The sequence below is a fragment of the Crotalus tigris genome, unplaced genomic scaffold (assembly GCF_016545835.1).
Source record: "Crotalus tigris isolate CLP2741 ecotype Arizona unplaced genomic scaffold, ASM1654583v1 scf7180000017753.6788120, whole genome shotgun sequence".
Lineage (NCBI taxonomy): Eukaryota > Metazoa > Chordata > Lepidosauria > Squamata > Viperidae > Crotalus > Crotalus tigris.
In genome coordinates, this window is record NW_024096615.1 from 207,901 (window position 1) to 228,548 (window position 20,648).

Sequence of the window (20,648 nt, forward strand, 5' to 3'; positions counted from 1 at the left end):
ATCCACATCTGCCTATCCCAGGTCCTGGGTAAGGACTCGATAGGTAGACAAAATGCCAAATCCAGTCTGAACATCTGGCTGACTGTGCGATGATCCATAATAATAATAATAATAATAATAATAATAATAATAATAATAATAATAATAATAATAATAATAATAATAATAAAGTTGGAAGGGATCTTGGAGGTTATCTAGTCCAAACCCCTACTCAGGCAGGAAACCCTATACCATTCCAGACAAATGGCTGTCTCTTAAAAACATAGTAATTCAATGTCAAATCACACTTTAAACATACTTTAAGTCATATTTCCAGGTTTTATAAATATATAAGAAACATTGGTTTTAAACCCCAATTATGCCTTCTTTGAAAAGATGTTGAGAAATCTAGCAAGCCATATAAGAGTGGCCCTAAGGGCATATTATGTGATAAACTCCCAAGGTGATACATTTAAACTCTCAACATTGCAAGCCAGACTAGCTGTGACAGCTTTCATTAATAGAGTCTTAGTGTAGTACATCTAAAATTGGCTAACAAGAAGATGAGGTTTAATGATCACATTTAATGATCTCAGCAGCCACTGCCCTTTGCAGCAGATGCTCATTACTTTTAAAAGCTTTCGTCTGTGGCTATTGCTTCATGGCTGTGCCCCAAAGAAATAGTGCAGATACAAGCTCTGTAGCACTGTGTGTATAACACAAAAAGGCTTGATTTGAATGTACATAATTGAGAGAAGGTCAAGTGCATATCCTGCAGTAACAGACATTGAGCATTCTCTGCTTATCATAAATTATGCCAAATAAGCACTTGTGTAGTAAGAAGAGGATGCCAAGGTAAAGACAAGAGAAGAGGACAATGTGTAAATTTCACAAGCTTGTGAATCTCTCTAGGTACCATACTGAAATAAATAGCTCTTGTTAGTAAGTTTATTCTGTTAGGGCTCCTGAGGCAAGTGGCAGGTAGAAAAGAGAAAACAAAGCAGTGGTGCAAGGAAAGGTCTTCTGTTCTTCCATGACTGGATAACCAATCTGCACAGACTATTCTCCTTCTAATTCCTCCTCTTTCTTTCTTTTTTTTTTTGAAACAAATTTTATTAGTTTTTTAATTCTTAGAACAAAGTGCTCGACACTGGGGTAATCAAAGTGCTGGGGTAATCAAACATCCAGAAATAAAACCATATATGAATTGCTCAAATCAATACATCAAATATTCCCTCTCTATTTCCCTCAAATAGCTTAATATATTTAAGATAGTCCATTTCTCATTTAAATTTCTATTAATCCTAAACCTGTTTTAGAGCTTTATGAATTTACAATTACCATAATCAAATTTAACTTTAAATAAACACATTATCAATTCAGGTATCTCTTCCAGGTATATTCTAGTTCCTTAATTTTATCATAAGTCTTGTTTATTTCTTCTCCCACTAATATCTCCTAATTAAAATAAAATATTAGTCTATCCTATACATATGTCAATATCACAATAATCCAAATCTATGCCCCAACCACTGGTGCTGAAGAGGATGAAATTGACCGGTTCTATGAAGCCCTACAGCACCTTATAGAATTAACACCCAAAAATGATGTCCTTATCATCATGGGGGATTGGAATGCTAAGGTAGGAAGCCAAAAGATAACCGGAATAACAGGCAAGTTTGGCCTTGGAGAACAAAATGAAGCAGGGCACAGGCTAATAGAATTTTGTCAAGAGAATACGATGGTCATAACAAACACTCTTTTCCAACAACCCAAGAGATGGCTCTACACATGGACATCACCAGACGGTCAACACAGAAATCAGATTGACTATGTGCTCTGCAGCCAAAGATGGAGAAGCTCTATACAGTCAGTAAAAACAAGACCAGGAGCTGACTGTGGCTCAGATCATGAGCTTCTCGTTGCAAAATTTAGGCTTAAATTGAAAAAAGTAGGGAAAAGCACTAGGCCACTCAGGTATGAACTAAATCATATTCCTGATGAATATACAGTAGAGGTGACAAATAGATTTAAGGAATTAGATCTGATAGACAGAGTGCCTGAAGAACTATGGATGGAAGTTCGCAACATTGTACAAGAGGTAGCAACTAAAACCATCCCAAAGAAAAAGAAATGCAAGAAAGCAAAATGGCTGTCTGAGGAAGCTTTGCAAATAGCTGAGGAAAGAAGGGAAGCGAAAGGCAAGGGAGAAAGAGAAAGATACACCCAATTGAATGCAGAATTCCAGAGAGTAGCTAGAAGAGATAAGAATGCCTTCTTAAATGAACAGTGCAAAGAAATAGAAGAAAACAACAGAATAGGGAGGACCAGAGATCTCTTCAAGAAAATTGGAGATATGAAGGGAACGTTTCATGCAAAGATGGGCATGATAAAGGACCAAAATGGCAGGGACCTAACAGAGGCAGAAGAGATTAAGAAGAGATGGCAAAACTACACAGAAGAACTATACAAGAATGAGCTTAACGTCCCAGATAACCACAATGAGATGGTCACTGACCTCGAACCAGACATCCTAGAATGTGAAGTGAAATGGGCCTTAGAAAATCTGAGCAACAACAAAGCTAGTGGAGGTGACAGTATTCCAGCTGAGCTATTCAAAATCTTAAAAGACGATGCAGTAAAAGTGCTACACTCAATTTGCCAGCAAATTTGGAAAACTCAACAGTGGCCACAGGATTGGAAAAGGTCAGTTTACATTCCAATTCCAAAGAAAGGCAATGCCAAAGAATGTTCAAACTATCGCACCATTGCACTCATTTCACATGCTAGTAAAGTTATGCTTAAAATCCTACAAGCTAGACTCCAGCAGTATGTGGATCGAGAACTACCAGAAGTACAGGCAGGATTTCGAAGAGGCAGAGGAACTAGAGATCAAATTGCCAACATACGCTGGATCATGGAGAAAGCTAGGGAGTTCCAGAAAAACATCTACTTCTGCTTCATTGACTATGCAAAAGCCTTTGATTGTGTGGATCACAACAAATTGTGGCAAGTTCTTAAAGAGATGGGAGTACCAGACCATCTTATTTGTCTCTTGAGAAACCTATATGCGGGTCAAGAAGCAACAGTGAGAACTGGACACGGAACCACTGATTGGTTCAAAATTGGAAAAGGAGTCCGGCAAGGCTGTATACTGTCGCCCTGCCTATTTAACTTATATGCAGAGCACATCATGAGAAAGGCAGGGCTAGATGAATCAAAAGTTGGAATTAAGATTGCCGGGAGAAATATCAACAACCTAAGATATGCAGATGATACCACGCTAATGGCAGAAAGTGAAGAGGAACTAAAGAGCCTCTTGATGCAGGTGAAGAAGGAGAGTGCAAAAGTTGGCTTGAAACTCAACATTAAGAAAACCAAAATCATGGCATCCGGCCCTCTCAATTCCTGGCAAATAGATGGGGAAGAAATGGAGGTAGTGACAGATTTTATTTTTCTGGGCTCCAAGATCACCTCAGATGGGGACTGCAGCCAAGAAATTAAAAGACGCTTGCTCCTGGGGAGGAAAGCTATGGCAAATCTAGACAGCATTCTAAAAAGCAGAGACATCACCCTGCCAACAAAAGTGCGTATAGTCCAGGCCATGGTTTTCCCAGTTGCAATGTATGGCTGTGAAAGTTGGACCATAAGAAAGGCTGAGCGCCAAAGAATTGAGGCCTTTGAACTATGGTGCTGGAGAAGACTCCTGCGAGTCCCTTGGACTGCAAGGCGTTCAAACCGGTCAGTCCTAGAAGAGATCAACCCCGACTGCTCTTTAGAAGGCCAGATCCTGAAGTTGAAACTCAAATACTTTGGCCACCTAATGAGAAGGAAGGACTCACTGGAGAAGGGCCTAATGCTGGGAAAGATTGAGGGCAATAGAAGAAGGGGACGACAGAGAATGAGATGGCTGGATGGAGTCACTGAAGCAGTAGGTGTGAACTTAAATGGACTCCAGAAGATGGTAGAGGACAGGAAGACCTGGAGAAACATTGTCCATGGGGTCGCGATGGGTTGGACACGACTTCGCAATTAACAACAACAACAATTCCAATTTACCCTTTAACATCCATAGTATTTAAGTTTCGAGTAACCCAAATTTCCTTTATTTCACTACATAAAAGTTATAATAGCTAAGATACACATATTATTTACTTAAATATATTCTTAATTTATTTCATAAACATTTTCTATTTCTCATCCTAGTACATCCCCACTTACTAATAGAGTGTCCTTTATTATCTCAAGTCCATCATCTGTATTATCTGGGCTAAACAATAATTCGAAGCTATTTCCAATAGTTAATTTTCATTTCCCTTATGAATTTCAATCCTAAATATTAAGCCAATTAATCCCTTATTTTTTTATCATTTTCCAACAATATTTAAATCTATAATCGCATTTCCCTTCATCTCAAAATTTTCCTTTAGCCCATTAGTTGAGACATTAGGAACTTGTCATAAATCAGAAGACTCCATTTTTTAAATCTAACTCTAGCTTTCTTTTTATGCCAAACGGACTTCTATACCAATGCCTTTAAATCATCAGATTGATCTCCCTTCATTCTTGCACATGTTATTTGAATCAAAGGAGACCATCTGGTTATTAATTTTCCAGAGGAACTGGCCCATGTATAATCGTTAAATTGTTGCCCTGGTGATGCAGGTTTCTATATTTGCTCTAGTGCATTTATCTTCAATTCGGTCTGGTCTTCTTCCTCAGGTTTCTTCTGGTTTAAGTAAAAAAGTCATGTCCAATTTTTATGGTTGTTGTTTGGTTGTCTAGGTTTTCAGTGTGCTGTATTTGTTGATCTTTAACACCCTCTAGCTTGGTATTACTTTCTTCCGCTTCTGTTGCTTTTGGGGTTGTAGGTTCTTTAGTTGCAATCAGGGTTTGGTTGTCAAAATTTTCAGTACGTTGTACTTATTGTTCTTTAAAGTCCTTTGTTTTGGTATTAATTTTTTCCACTTCTGTTGTTTTTTGAATTGTAAGTTCTTTAGTCTTTTGTAGGTTTAAGCTGGCGCCTTTGTCTTTCAGTCTAGATTTAATTATCTCAGTGGCTTTAAGAATTTTTTCAAGTATAAGTTTGTAATTAGCCAAAATTTGTTGCTGGTTGTCCTCCATTTCTGAGATAATTATGAATGGTCCTTTAGTGGAGGCTATTTTTTAAACAAGAGTCAGTACCTCCACAGTTCCTGAAAGCCAATTTCACCATCCAGCTGTTCTCTCAGCTTTTTATCTCTCTTAGATAATACCAAGGACAGGTCTGGGCTGTAAAAGGAGGTCTCTTGGTCAAGAATATTCACTTGCTGTACCAAGCTTCGCCACAAGATGCCCCCACAGCATTTATAGTCTTTTTCAGGATGGGCTGGGTTTTTATCCTTTCATCTTTTTTACAAGTAGATAAGGTAACAGATCGCCATGAAAGTAGGAACTTTTTGGATCCCCAAATATCAAAAAGACGCAAATCCAAATAATTAGTTGTTCTTTTCAAGGCTTTATTTTCCCAAGTAGTAAGACGCCGCCATTTTAGAGGGTGGGAGGAAGACGTTCCCTTCTCCCTCTCCACGCAGGGGGAAGAAATTTCAAGAAGCTTTTTACAGGAAAATACTTGGGATATAAAGAAGGTAAGATCTCACCCAATTCCTCCGTGATGTTTTCGAAGTTCTTGATAGTAATTTTGGCCTTGGCTGATAACAGCTTAGTGATGGGCCATATTAATGGCCGATCTTTTCCCCATCAGTTCAAAGAGCTGCTCTGGATCAAACAGAAGGGCTGCCGCCCTTCCGCAATCAATTGCAGGTCCTCTTCACACTTGTCGCCCCTCCAGGGCAACTTCTTTTTTTTTTTTTTTTTTATCTTGAAAATTTTTATTTTTTTAAAAACATACAATCATTTATAAAAATACAATAAAATTTTAAAATAGAGAACCCCCCCCTTACCCTCCCTCCCACCCCCACCCCCCTCCCTTCACTTCCCAGAGCAGAATACAGGGTTAAGAAAAAAAAAGAAAAAGAAAATTATAATAATTAAAAAAAAAGAAAAAAAAAGAGAAAGAAAAAAAATATCATAATTAACCTTTAACTCCATAACTTATAAAACAATTCTCTATAATATTTGATATTCATTCATAAAATAAATAAAACTTTTTAATTCCATATTTTTTCTGAATATAATCTATCCACCTTCCCCATACAGTAATATATCTTTCTTGTGTATGATCCTTTAAATAAGCAGAAATTTTTGCCATTTCTGCAAAACTAGATACTTTAAATATCCATTCTTCTAAAGTAGGCAAAGAATCTTTCTTCCAATATAGACCTACTAGTAACCTTGCTGCAGTTAATAAATTCAACATCAAAGTAGTTTCTTTTTCATTTAAGTCAACAAAAATACCAAGTAAAAATAGTTGAGGAGTAAACTTTATCTTCTTTCTAAAAATCTTTTGAATGTTCCACCAAATCATAATCCAAAAAGCCTTTACTTTTTTACAATTCCACCAAATATGAAAGTATGTCGCATCATTATTGCCACATCTCCAACATTTGGGCTGTATGTTGGAATACATACAAGATAATTTTTTAGGATCTAAATGCCATCTATAAAACATTTTATAAAAATTTTCTCTCAAATTTTGAGCTTGTGTAAATTTAACATTTCTTATCCAAATTATCTCCCATAAATCCAATGAGATCGGCTCCTGTATATTCTGAGCCCATTTAATCATACAATCTTTAACCAATTCTGTTTCCGAATCTAACTCTAATAAAACATTATATATTCTTTTTATATGAGCCGGACCTTGGTTTTTAATCTGAATAACCAATTGTCTATCTTCTAGTGTTATTCCCTCTTTCTTGTCTACAGTCCATCTATCCATTATTTGTAAATATTGAAACCATGACTGTAGAATATTTTGCTGCCTTAATACATCTAGGGATTTCAAATGCCAATTCGAACCAGAACAAATTAACAATTCTTTATATGAAATTTTATCAAAATTTGTCCCCTTAGAGGTTCCCTCAATTGCATGTCTGGGAATCCCCCAGATAGGTATTTTATAATTTAATCTATAATAATATTTCTTCCAAACACGAAGTAAGGCATTCCTCAAAATATGTGATTTAAAAGTCCGATCAACTTTCTTATTAAAAATTAAATATGCATGCCAACCATATATTAAATCCCAACCTTCCAAAAAAAGAATATCCATATTTGTTAAATTAAGCCAATCACTTAACCAAGTTAGGGCGGCTGCATCATAATATAATTTCAAATTAGGTGCCTTAAGTCCCCCTCTTTCTCGAGCATCCTGTAATATCTTAAATTTAACCCTTGGTTTCTTCCCGGCCCATATAAAATTATTGATACCCTTTTGCCATTCCTCCAAATTTGCCTCTTTTTTAAGAATAGGTATCATCTGAAACAAAAAAAGAAACTTTGGTAGAACATTCATTTTTACAGCTGAAATTCTCCCCAACAATGACAATTGCAATTTTTTCCAATCTATTAAATCCTTTTGGACTTTTGCCCATAGTGGTTCATAATTGTTCTTGTACAATTTTCCATTTGAAGCAGTTAGATATACTCCCAAGTATTTAACCTTTTTTACCATCTGAAAACCTGTGGCTTTAATCAAACTTTCCCTTTCTTTAACTGACATATTCTTAGATAATATCTTAGTCTTATAATTATTAACTTTAAAACCAGAAACATTCCCATACTGTGTTATAAGTTCTAATAAACCATCAATCGCCTGATTCGGCTGTTCCAAAATTAAAACCAAATCATCCGCAAATGCCCGCAATTTATACTCATTCTTCCTTATCTTTACACCCTTAACTAACTTCGATTCCCGAATCTGAATCAATAAAATTTCCAATGTTAAAACAAATAACAATGGGGATAATGGACATCCTTGTCTTGTCCCTTTTTGAATATTGAAATTCTCAGTCAATCCCCCATTTACAACAATTTGTGCAGATTGCTGCTGATATATAGCTTTAAGTGCATGTAAAAAATTATCCCCAAAATTCATTTTCTCTACCAAAGAAAATAAAAATTGCCAGTCCAATTGATCAAAAGCTTTTTCAGCGTCCAAAAAGATAAAAGCCACAGGAATCTGATTATTCTTATCCAAGTACTCAATTAAGTTAATAATTTGTCTAACATTATGTTTCATATATCTCCCTGTTATAAATCCTGCTTGATCACTATGAATCAAGTCTTTCATAACCTGCATTAATCTATTTGCCAAAATTTTTGTAAAGATCTTATAATCAACATTCAATAATGAAATTGGCCTATAATTCTTAGGCTCTGTAAGATCCTGATCTTCCTTCGGAATCAGTGATATAAAAGCTCTTTTCCAAGAAGGAGGAACTTGCATACCCAACAAAATACTATTAAAGAGTTCCTTTAGTGGCTCTATCATTTCTTCAGATAAAATCTTATAATACCTAGAAGTCAGTCCATCTGTTCCAGGAGACTTTCCAACCTTTAACTGCTTAATAGCTAAACCAATTTCCTCCACAGTAATTAAACTATTCATCCCATTTTGTTGTTCCTCTGAAAGTCTAGGAAAATGTACTGATTGTAAATATTTATCTATATCCAAACCCCTTATATTATCACTTGAATATAATTTTGTGTAAAAGTCCAAAAAGCTTTTTTTAATCAAATCTTGCTGAAAAACCTCAGTACCTTTATATTTTACTTTCTCTATAATTCTAGCTTTCTGTTTCTTTCGTAACTGATAAGCCAACCACCTCCCAGGCTTATTCGCATTGCAAAAAGTATTATGTCTCATATACGACAGATTGGTAGCCACCTGATCTGCCATCAACATGTTAAATTGTTCCTTAAGCATCTTTATAGATACCTTTAAATTATTATCAGTAGGGTTAAGAACCAACTCTTGTTCTTTTGATTTGATCTCTTCTTCTATTTCTCTACGTCTTTGTGACCCTTTTTCCCTAAAAACTTTATTCAATTGAATCAAAATTCCCCTCATATATGCTTTACTAGCGTCCCACACCATAGACATCGATGTTCCCTTATTCATATTTATAGTAAAAAAGTCCTTTAAATGTTCTTTACACTTTTGTACGAACTCCTCCCGATTAAATAAGTTCTCATTCAATCTCCAGGATCTTCTATTCCCGTCTTCCGAATATAACTCCATCCACACCAGACTATGATCTGACAATGTTCTAGGAAAAATTTTCACCTTCCTCACTCTAGGGAGGAAGTCACTAGTAATCAAAAAAAAATCAATCCTTGAAAATGACTGGTGTCTATCAGAATAAAAGGTAAAGTCTCTATCACTTGTATTCCTTTCTCGCCAAATATCAATAAGCTCCAATTCTTCCTTCAAATCAAAGAAAGTCATAGGTAATTTAGTTTGAATAAAAGTTTTAGAGGAACTTCTTTTGTCTATAGTTGGGTCTAAAACCCCATTCCAGTCACCCATCAAAATTACTGATTTATAATCCAACTGAGATATCTTGCCATGTAGCAACTTATAAAATTGTTTCTGTTGTTGATTGGGAGCATATAGTCCCACAATAAGAACCTTTCGGCCTTGTAATAATAATTCCACGAAAAGATATCTTCCTTCAGAATCAGCCTCAATTAGTTTAGCTGAAAAAGTTTTCTTCACATAAATTACCACTCCCCCTTTTTTCCCAGGGGCTGGAGCAGTAAAATATGTGCCCAGACGGGAATTCATCAAAAATTTAAAATCCTTTAAAGTTATATGAGTCTCCTGCAAACATATCAAATCATTATTATGTTGTTTCAAATAATGGAAAATCTTTCTTCGTTTCTGGGGCACGTTTAAGCCATTAACATTCCAGGTCAGGAACCTGACCATCTCCACCGGCCTGGAGCCTCTGGAGCATGGCCTGCAGATCTGCTGTCGAAGATCTTTTTGGTCTTGCCCCTCCCACAGGCTCTGTAACAACCAAACTTTCACCACTCTTCTGCAACTGCTCTTTTTCTTTACGTTTATGGGCAGCTCGTGTCATCCTTTGCTCTTTTATGTCAGAATTCGGTGCAGCTTGTTCCATAACCATCATTGATGAGGCTCCTGCCATAAGAGACTCTTCCGTCATCCTTATTTGTGGAGGTGGTGACAATCTTGCTTTTAAGATAGACTGATAAAAATCTCTTGCTTTGGAAACAGTAGTTAATCTGTGACGTATCCCTTCATAATTTACTATTATTCCTCTTGGAATCTCCCATCTGAACTGAATTTGACGATGTTTCAACTCATCAGACAAGAAAGTAAAATCTTTTCTGGCTCTTAAAATTTTTGGAGGTATCTCTTTTAAAATTATCACGTCTTGATCAGCAATTTGAAACTTTTGTTTGTAAAAAGCCTGTATAATTTCATTACGGATAGATCTTCTAGAAAAATAAATAACCACATCTCTTGGTAGATTTCTCTGTCTAGCAACCCGTGAATTAACTCTAAAAAATTTTTCTATCTCATTCTCAATTATTTCAGGCCGCCAACCAATATTAGGAGCAATATCTTTCACAATAAGCATCTTTAAGTCTTCCTGAGGGTTCTCCCTCAGGCCTCTGATACGCAATGCGTGTTCCATCTCCCTATATTGTGAAATGATTTGTTCATCCTGTGTAATTTCTATCTTGTTCTCTACCTCCTGCATTCTAAATTCCATCCTTGATGCATTTTCAGTAATCTTTTCCATCTGGTCATCAATCCTTTCTATGTGCAGGGCTAGGCCCTGAAAGGCCAGAAGGATATGGTCTCTTACTTGTTTATTCTTTTTCTCCAATAATTCTTCTGTATTAGCCCTCTCTGCAATTATAAGATCTTTTACCTCCTCCTTAATATCCAAGGCATGCTGTTTTAAAGCATCTTGTAAATCATTAAGAGAAATTGCAGGAGGAGGAGGAGAAGGTGGAGGTGATTTTGGTTTCTGAGATGCAGGCTGAGGCATTGGAGAAGAAATAGGAACCTTAGGGGCGGGAGGCAGACGTTTTGAAGCCATTTTCTTAAGTTCCAAGAAGAAAGATTCTTATTGAAAAAAAAAAGGGCACAGTTCTTTTAAGTGTTCTTAAAAAAAAGAGAAAAAAAAATAGAGAAAAAAAGAGGAAAGAATAAAAGCCAAATTCTTACTTCTGTATTTAAAGAGTTAATCTGTATCCAGGTTTTACTCTGTAATGCAAATCAGGCAAGAAAGACGATCGCCATTTTAGTTTTCACTTTCCCTTTCTTCTAAAGGGAAAGTGAACAAAAGAAAAGGAAGAGGAAACTTGCTAAAGTTAAAGGCACCATCAAACTTAAGCACAGTCTCTCCTGGTCTGCTCCGTCTGCTTTCAAATACTCACAAGCAGCTGGAAAAAAAAAGCAGATATGGAAGCGGCAACTTGCTTCATCCCAAAAACTTCGGAATGAAGTCTCCCTGGAACGCGGAGTTGCTCAGGCTCCGAGGGAGCTCTACCCTCCGATCCCCAAAATAACAGGAATCCAGGGGAGCTCTTACCTCTACCTGAGAGCTCTCCTCCTCCCTTTTTCCCAGGGAGGAGATTCAAGCCGCGGGACAGCTGATTGTCAAAGTCCCGTGGCTTTTACACGCACCAGGAACGGGCGGCTTTGTAAAACGCCGCCATTCGTCATCCGCTGGAACCACCGGAAGTCCCTCCAGGGCAACTTCTGACCCTTTTCAGGGTCCCCTGGTGGGAGAAAACCAGATGGTGGAGAGAGCACATGTCTGCCAGTGCTGTGAGCACAAACTGGAACCCCGGTATACCGGTTTCTTACCACCGCCTGGCTTGTTCCGTGGCCTCATGGCAGTGGCATTGGGCAGGAGGCGGCAAATGGCCGTGACGCAGCTGTTTGCTGCCTTGCATATTGCGCCCAATGTGGCTTGGTTGAAAGTGGCCGTGGAACAAGTGGGGTAGGTTTCCCCCTCACCTGCCCATTCAGCTACAGCTTTGGTGGCTCTATAGGCAGAGCTGCGAAGTTCTCTTCTCTGATAGAGAAGAGAACTTTGCAGCTCTGCCTACAGAGCCACCAAAGCAGCAGGTGGAACACCAGAGGCTCAGAGAGAGAGGGTGCTGAAGTGGGCGGTTGGGCCATTGGCAAGAGCAACACATCCGAGTGGAAGGCAGCCTCGGAACAAGTGGGGCAGGTAAGAAAAGAAATCCTCATTTCCCCCCCCCCCAGAAATTGCCTTTCTTTCCTTACCTGATTTCCAGCCCCGTGCTGTTTCTCTTTGCAATCCGCCGCTGCCGCCTGCAAGGAAACAAGGTTTTTTTGGGGAAAAAGTCAATCAATCAATTCCAACTTCACAGTCTTTCACGAGAAGTTGGAATTGATTGATTGACTTTTTTTCCCAAAAAAACCCCTTCCTTTGTTTCCTTGCACGCAGCAGTGGCGGATTGTGAAGGAGAAACAGCATGGGGCTGGAAGTCAGGTAAGGAAAGAATAGCAATTTCTGGGGGAAGCGAGAATTTATTTCCTTACCTGCCCCACTTGTTCCGACGCGTTGCTCTTGCCAATGTCCTGATCGCCACTTCAGTGCCCTCCCTCCCTGAGCCTCCGGTACTCCACCTGCTGCTTTGGTCGGCCTGCTGGCCCCTACCTCAACACCCTGCCCACCGCTGCCCAGCATGGCCACCCCGGAGTTGCAGGGGCTGGCCTGGCATGGGAAGGGCACATGCCACCCCCTCCCGCCACCATGCAGGGTAAGGTTGCCACATCCACCCCGCCCAGATGCCCTCACCTCCCCCAAGCGTGATTTTACTAACCTGCCCTTCAGCTGCATTTCGCTTCTCGGCCTTCACTGTGTGTTTGTGGGACTATCTGTAAAAAAAAAAGTTCCATCAGGCTTTCTAACTTCTTGAGATCTCGTGAGTAGTTAGAAAGTCTGATGGAACTTTTTTTTTTTTACCGATAGCCCCACAAATATGTGGCGAAGGCTGAGAAGTGAACCGAGAAACAGAATGCAGCTGAAAGGCAGGTTAGTAAAAAACACTTGGGGACGTGGGGACGGGCACGGTAACCTTACCCTCCACGGGTATTGATGCAGGTTGCTCATGGACAGGACTGAAGGCCTAAGACTTGGACGATGGCGCACGTGCCCACAAAGAGGGGTCTGTGTGCCGCCTGTGGAGATAGGAGGTATGCTTCTATAGTATACTTCCCTTTCAAATATATCACTTTCTTGAATTTTTTCCATCATAGAATTTGAATTTCTGCTATCCAGCCTGAATGTGAGGAAACTGTTGCACTTTATATCCTCAAGCTCTATACATTGTGTATATGAATTATGTTACACATAATGAATGTTAGATGAAGAATATGAAGAAGCTCATCCCTGAAACTCTCAAAGACACTATAAGCCACTACTGCACAGAATGCACATAAAATAGGATGGGACTAGGCACCCTTGACGTATAGCTATGCTGGCCACATGATCATGGAAATTATCTTCGGACAATGCTGGCTTCCTTGGCCAAGAAATGGAAATGAGACCATGCCCTAGAGTCAGACATGACTGACAAGGTAACCTTTATCTTTATGTACCATACCAGGTTCCTTGGATACAATAAAATATAATAAAAATATCAAAGATCAACTACACCAATATGTTACAAAGTGTTGACAGTAAGGCAAAGTACAGTAACATGATATGATAGAATGTAGTCCAGATTCCCATGAAGGAAAGAGTAAAAGACAGAAAAATTTAGACAGTTTGTGGGAGAGGAAGAGAGTTAAGTCAGCTCCTTTCTAAGAATTCTCAGAATATATATTTAATGGTGCAATGGTCTGCTTTGGTTTGGCAAGATTTCTCTCTATAGGTGAGAAACAATAAAGGAAACTGCTTAGAAGAACTTCAGCATGTCTTACTTGATTTTTGGAGCCTGATAATTAATGACTTTTTGAAAGTATACTTTTTAATAAAAACTCTTTATCATAAACTGAAATGGTACATTCCAGAATGGATGAAGCCCAAAATAGACTCAGTATTATAGCCAATAAAATTGCCATTAGGGCAGGGAGTTTCAAATGTTATATAACATCACTACCTAAAATGGTAAGTTTGCATAAGACCCATCCAAACCTACTTAATAACATTAATGATTTCATTGCAGTTAGTGTTCTCCTTCTGTCCTGGCCACTTTTTATAGAGACACGATTGAGAGCATTTTAACAAACTGCATCACTGTCTGGTTTGGTGGCAGTAGTGCCTCAGATAGAAGGTCCATACAGAGAATGGTAAGGACAGCCAAGAAGATCATAGGAAGCTCACTTCCTGGTATTCAGGATGCAGCTTATAAGTGCTATGTGCTTAGAGCTCAAAGCATTGTTAGAGACCCCACACACCCACTTTATGGGAGGAGGTTTTGAAGTATTTCTAGCAGGACTACCCGATTCTGTAATAGCTTTGTTCCCTGTGGTAAACTTGCAAGATTCACTTTTCTCACCATACACATACATACATAACTCGAACTAGACTGTTGTTTCTCTGTGTCATATAATATATGTAGGTATATGCATAATTCTGCATTTATTTATTTATTTTTGTCATATTTATGTACTGTATATCAGAGGTGGTGACCCTTTGAGAGCTGTATGCAATGAAATTTCATTTTAATGTATGCTGATTAGTGTACATTCAAAGTGACAATAAAGTTATTATATTCATAATTACATTTTCATCTGCATGAATAATCTGGAATTCTGAAAAGCTTACAGTGAGTTGTGATACTGGTCCCACTTCATTTACATGTCTGATTAAGTTTAATAAGAAATTGTGACACCTTACACCCGATTGTTTTCCTTCCTGGGATCCTGACCCATAGATTGAAAACTCCTACTTTATAGATATCTGCAAGTAATAAAGTGATATAATGGTATGTTGGAATAATATTGAGGGACAAGGTAAAGAGATATTGCCTAGGGAATTATCAGACAAGAGAGGGAGGAGCCTGCAGTTGCTTAACAGAGAAAGCAACTTAAGAAGGACCCATCCTAATTGATCAGGCTGTAAAAAGAGATGTGGGAGATTTGTACTTTCAGACTTGCAAGATTCTGTTAATGTAGGCTTACAATAAATAGAATTAGCTCATCAGGTCATGCTTCCTGTCTGGCGTATCATACAAGTGAAGCTAGAGAATAGGTGCACAAAAAATCAGCAATGAAATGGAAAGTCAGTTATCATCTGATTAAACCTGAATCTTCTGTTATTTTTTGAGAAGTTTCTTACCTCCTGCAAGAGACTTCCATGCTAACGTATTTCCTACATTAGCCAATAAGGTACCATATAGCCATAAGGTACTTATCAATGTTCATTCACTTATTTGCAGCCCTGTTAAAATTTGCCAAGTTAAAATTGGCAATGAATCACAACTGTGCCTTAGGATACTTGTTGCCATCATTGAACAGTTTGCTAAGTGAACAATTGATAAAATAATGGTGCAAAGGAAAGAAAATATTTTCTCATTTTTAAAAAAAAAAACTTCCAAATAGGATTTTTCAGATTGTGTAAGTTTTTTAACATTTCAGTGGTGTTAATCTAACAAACTGCTTTTACATGGTGTACAATAGCTGGAAAATAGCCAGAAGGCTATAGTGTTACTTGTAAATCCTATAAAATTTGTATATGTGGCAAGAATGTGGCTGACACATTTTTTATGTATTGATTGAGCTCATATTTTAAAAGTTATTGTATAAAATAAACATCTCTGCCCTTCTTTCCAGCAGGCAGCACAGCAATCTGCTCTCCGGGTTCTATCTGACAGGTACATTTTGTTGTTTTTATGAATTATAAATTGCTCTGTGAAATGCTGAATCCTATTTATTGTGGTATATAACTCATAATTGGATTTGTCCCTGAAGTATCTCTGAACTAGGGTATTAAACATTTTGCATGTTTGGATTTGTCATGCATATATAGAATTTATTGTAGAAAAAAGGTAAGTCATAGTCGTCCTGCATTTCATACAAAAAAACTCTGTACATGAATCAAGTAGTAAATGCATCAGTTTAGCAATTGCTTGGCGTATATCTGGGCTCATTTCACAGCATTAAGGATGAAATTTATTTCTGAATTGCCTTTTTTCATTTTATTTGGAGTTTTTTTAATGATGGAAATCATCCATATATTGTTCTGTCTGTAAGACAGTATATTCTCTTCCAAATGGTTTGAGACTTATTCTGTATTTTTTATGACTGTTCTTTGGAACAACATTATTGATGCTAAATGATTGTTCTAATTTTGGCCAATCCTTTTCTCAGATCAAATTTCTATTCATATCTCTGAGATACTGCATTATTTCTCTCTATATGGCATTCAGACACATGGTTGTTTGTCAATAGATGGTTTTACCTTACATAACTCCCAGTGGGATTTTAGAGAAGTCCTTTTTGTAACAGTTTCAATACTGTTTTAGATTTAGGAAATAGGAAGTTATTATTGCTGGAAGTATATTTGATTGCACCTTTGCTTAAAAAAATCAAAAGAGCAACAACAAAAAATCACTAGATTTATATTGGTCCACAAATAAGGCACTGTGTCATGAATCAAAGGAAATTTCCCTTTGTCTTGGCAGGATTATCAATTCTTCTGCCCACACTCATTTGCCTCCCTGAAAATAAGAAATAGTACACTTTCTAAGGCAGCAAAACAGAGTTTGTTACCACTTAGAATGAATTATACCTTATTCATGGGCAAATAACATTTCTTTGTGGACTAAGACTAAAATTATGAAAACAATCTCTGCAAACAAATGCTTACTGATGTGTTTATTTGTTGGCAAGGGGAAGGATAAAAAAAACTTGTTTTTACAAATTAATCAAAAGTTGAATGGTTTGAATTGTTTGAAGAGGGGGATTGGTCCTGGGAAACAGATGTTTGCAAGGTTATATGATAAATATAGAATTTCTAGAACAGGAAGAAAAATTGCCACCATATTCTAGTTTTGAATGCATAGAAGGTTCTTTTCTCTTTGTCGGGACTCCAATCCAATCTACTAGCATAAACGAGATCCTACAATCTAGAATTGCCTGCTGCAGTTTGGTGCTCTGTCAGATGCACTGATCTACACATTCCATCATTCCAGTCAGCATGATCAGGGATTGTGAAGTGGCTTAGTTAAGCTGGAAGAAAGTTGGCTGCCTACTCTATGTACTGCCAATCAACATTTAAACGGAAGGTGGGAAACTTAAAACTTCAGATATAACTTCTAGTATGTCCAATATTTGCTATGCTGAATAAGGTTCCTTGGAGTTGAAGATTAGTAGATCCATTCATACTTCCGTTTACCAGTAAACTTACTTCTAAAGGTCATCTATTTTGTTTCTATGAATATGATGCATATTCTTTTCTTGAAGGATCAAATAACATTTTTCTTATTTGCAGAATAATCTACCTATCTTTCATTTTCTCCTTCTGTTTCCTCATCCCAGTTTAAATTCTATATCAATCAAGCCATTTCATGCATCAGGAGAAGTAAGATACACCATGAAAGCTTATATATTTTAAATAAAGTGTATTAATAAAAAAAATGCTACCAGGTTCCTGATTTCTTGGTACCTTAGAATCTATACCCTTCTATGTCAACAAAAGTTGATTTTGAAGAGACAAGCCAAATATCTGTAGGTGGGAAAAGCCTAGAATTTATAGACTCAGATTTTTTTCCTATTTTTGATTTTATCCAAAAGAAAGTTAAAATGCAAAGCTCCAAAAACAAAAAAACAAAACACAAAACAATCAAGACATAAAAACTGCATTGAAAACAAAAAGGGCAGCATATATACATATGTTATTCCCTCTAACTGAATACTGGTTAATATATTACCACAATATTGATTTCCACCTTTGCAAAGTGGGCCCTCCAAAAATTTTAAACTAGTAAATCTATTTGCAGATTATTGACCTGTCTTCTATATGATATATTAATGACAAAATAGTTAGCAGGAAGAATAACAATAATAAAAAAGACAAGGTTAAGGTTTCAAAACCCTCTGTAATGATTCACTTCAGCTGTTCTCCCCAAAATTCGAACTCTTGAGGCAATCACTGCTTCAAACAGGATTCTTTTATTTGGAGATCAGTAACAGTTGGGGATCAAGGCGAGGTCTGAGGTAAAAGTTTGTTAACACCATATAACACATTATATACAGTTAACACCATATATAACACCCAAGCCACACGGGATTTGAATTGTATCCAATCAGGTGGCATATCGGGGTAAGTAAAATAGGGAGCTGTTTGAGACCTGACATCCAGCCCTCCTTCAAAAAGGAGGGAGATCCACCTAGAGAAGAGAAAAAGGGAAAAAAGAGAAGAAAGGGGGGAGAACAACAACAATGTTATTTAGGTTTATCCGGAAACAGTGTATGAAAACGTTTAAGCAATTGAGGAGCTCGAACATGTCCTTTGTAGACCCATTCCCTCTGGGAACTTGGGAGGTCTTTCCAAGACACGAGATACTGAGTTTTCCCATGGTGGATTCTAGAGTCCAAGATGTCATGGATCTCAAAATGTTGTTTTCCTTTAATCAAGATAGAGGTAGGAAGAGGGGGAGCAGGTGGCCTGAGGTCGGAGGTAATTTCGGGTTTCAGCAAACTACAATGGAAAACTGGGTGGATTTTCTGTAGATTCTTTGGTAGGTCTAATTCAATAGTTACAGGGTTTATAATTTGTTTAATTGGGAAAGGACCCACAAATTTTACGCCCAATTTCTTTGAGGGTTGTAGCGATTGCAAATATTTATGGACGTTCCGCAATGTTGAACGGTTTTTGTTCATTTCTTTTCTTATCGGCCTGGGTTTTGTAAGCTTCCCTAGCCTCATCTAGAGCCTTCCTGACTACTGGCCAAGTATTCTGTAGCTGCTTAATCCATTCCTGTAGCAAAGGGATTTCGGGCTCTTTAAGAGGAAGTTTTGGCATGGCTACAAAAGTCTGCCCATTGGCGACTTGAAATGGGGTAAATCCAGTGCTAGAATGTACAGCATTATTATAAGCCACTTCGGCAAATGGCAATGAGTCTGACCAATCATTCTGCTGGTAGTTAATAAAACATCTCAGGTACTGTTCCAGAACAGAGTTTAATCGTTCTGTCCCTCCGTTAGTTTGAGGGTGGTGAGAAGATGAGAGGCCTTGGCTAGAGCCCATTAAATTCAGAAATGCTCTCCAGAATTTAGAAGTAAACTGGATCCCTCTATCAGAAATTATCCTTTGGGGGGGCACCATAGAACCGAAAGGTATTTTGTACAAAAGGTTTTGCCGTGTGAATTTTTGAGCATGGGATGAAATTTACCTGTCTGGAAAACAGATCTGTAACCACCTAAATAACTGTATTACCAGCACTTCTGGGTAGGTCCACAATGAAGTCCATGGAAATCTCTCTTCATGGTGCTGAAGGGCTTGCTACCGGCTGAAGTAGTCAGGGGCTCTTCCCTTGACACCATTTCGCTGCTGCACACGTGGGGCAGCTGGCTACATAACTCTCAATATCCTTTTTGAGTGCTGGCCACCAAAATTGTCTCTTAACCAAGCGTAATGTTTTCACAAACCCGAAGTGGCTGGTGATTTTGGAATCATGTCCAGCCTGTATCACCTTAATTCTCATTTCAGCCAGGACATAGATTTTCTCTCCCACCCATGCTAGTCCATTTTTTATGTTACATACATTTTTATGGCTGCGATGCCACTTGTCAGTTTCTAGTGCTGACTTGAATTCATGCAAAAGAGTTTTGTTCACTGGAACTTTCAACTTTGATTGGGCCCTGGTGGTAACAGGAGCCGCTAATTGGTGGGGGTATAAGAAGGGTTTAGCGATCTCAGCTTTCTTGCTGTTATATTGAGGTAACCTAGAAAGAGCGTCAGCTAAAAAAAATTTCCCTCCAGGGAAGTAGTGGATAGTGAAATTAAAATGGTGAAAATATTGAGACCATCTTGCCTGCTTGAGTGAAAGTTTCCTAGGAGTTTTCATTGCTTCTAGATTCTTATGATCCATCCATACTTGGAATAGTATTTTATTCCCATCATGAAAATGTCTCCAAGTTAGCAATGCTGCGTAGATTTCCGTACTGCGCACCATACTGCGTAGATTTCCTTCTCCCAGGATGCCCACTTTTGCTCCAAAAGTTTTCTGGAGGTGTAAGCACATGGTTATAACTGCCCCCCTTTGTTCCTCTGTAGTAATACAGAACCCACGACTACGCCACTAGCATCTGCTTGTATTATAAAAGGTTGCTCTGGGTCTGGGTGCTTCAACATTGGTTCCATAGAGAAAAGGGGTTTTAGTTTTTCAAATGCCGCTTGGCATTCCCCCGTCCAACTGATAGGTTTGCTAGGTTTTGGCTTATCTCCCCCTTTAGTTTTTAATAAATTTGTAATAGGAAGAGCGATTTGTGCGAAAGAGGGAATAAACTGCCTGTAGAAGTTCGCAAACCCCAGAAAACTTTGAATTTGTTTTTGAGTTTTAGGAGAAGCCCAGTCTAATACAGCTCTTACCTTTTCTGGGTCCAACTCTATTCCCTGGTGTGAAATGTGATACTCCAAATAGTCAATGCGACTTTTGTGAAATTCGCATTTTGATAATTTAGCATACAGTTTAGCAGAGCGCAGTTTCTCTGATACAGCCCTGACTAGTTTAGTGTGTTCATCTTGGGATTCCGTATA

At 37.9% G+C, this 20,648-nt stretch overlaps 1 protein-coding gene across 1 annotated transcript in view; it reads left to right on the top strand.

The window, feature by feature from the left end:
* The window catches only part of LOC120306773 (AF4/FMR2 family member 3-like), a 251,296-nt gene that overhangs the window by 161,548 nt on the left and 69,100 nt on the right, over nt 1-20,648 (top strand). Inside the window, exon 6 of the mRNA XM_039340579.1 lies at nt 15,719-15,759. Within this exon, the coding sequence (XP_039196513.1) occupies nt 15,719-15,759 (41 nt within the window). The remainder of the gene's footprint in view (nt 1-15,718; nt 15,760-20,648) is intronic.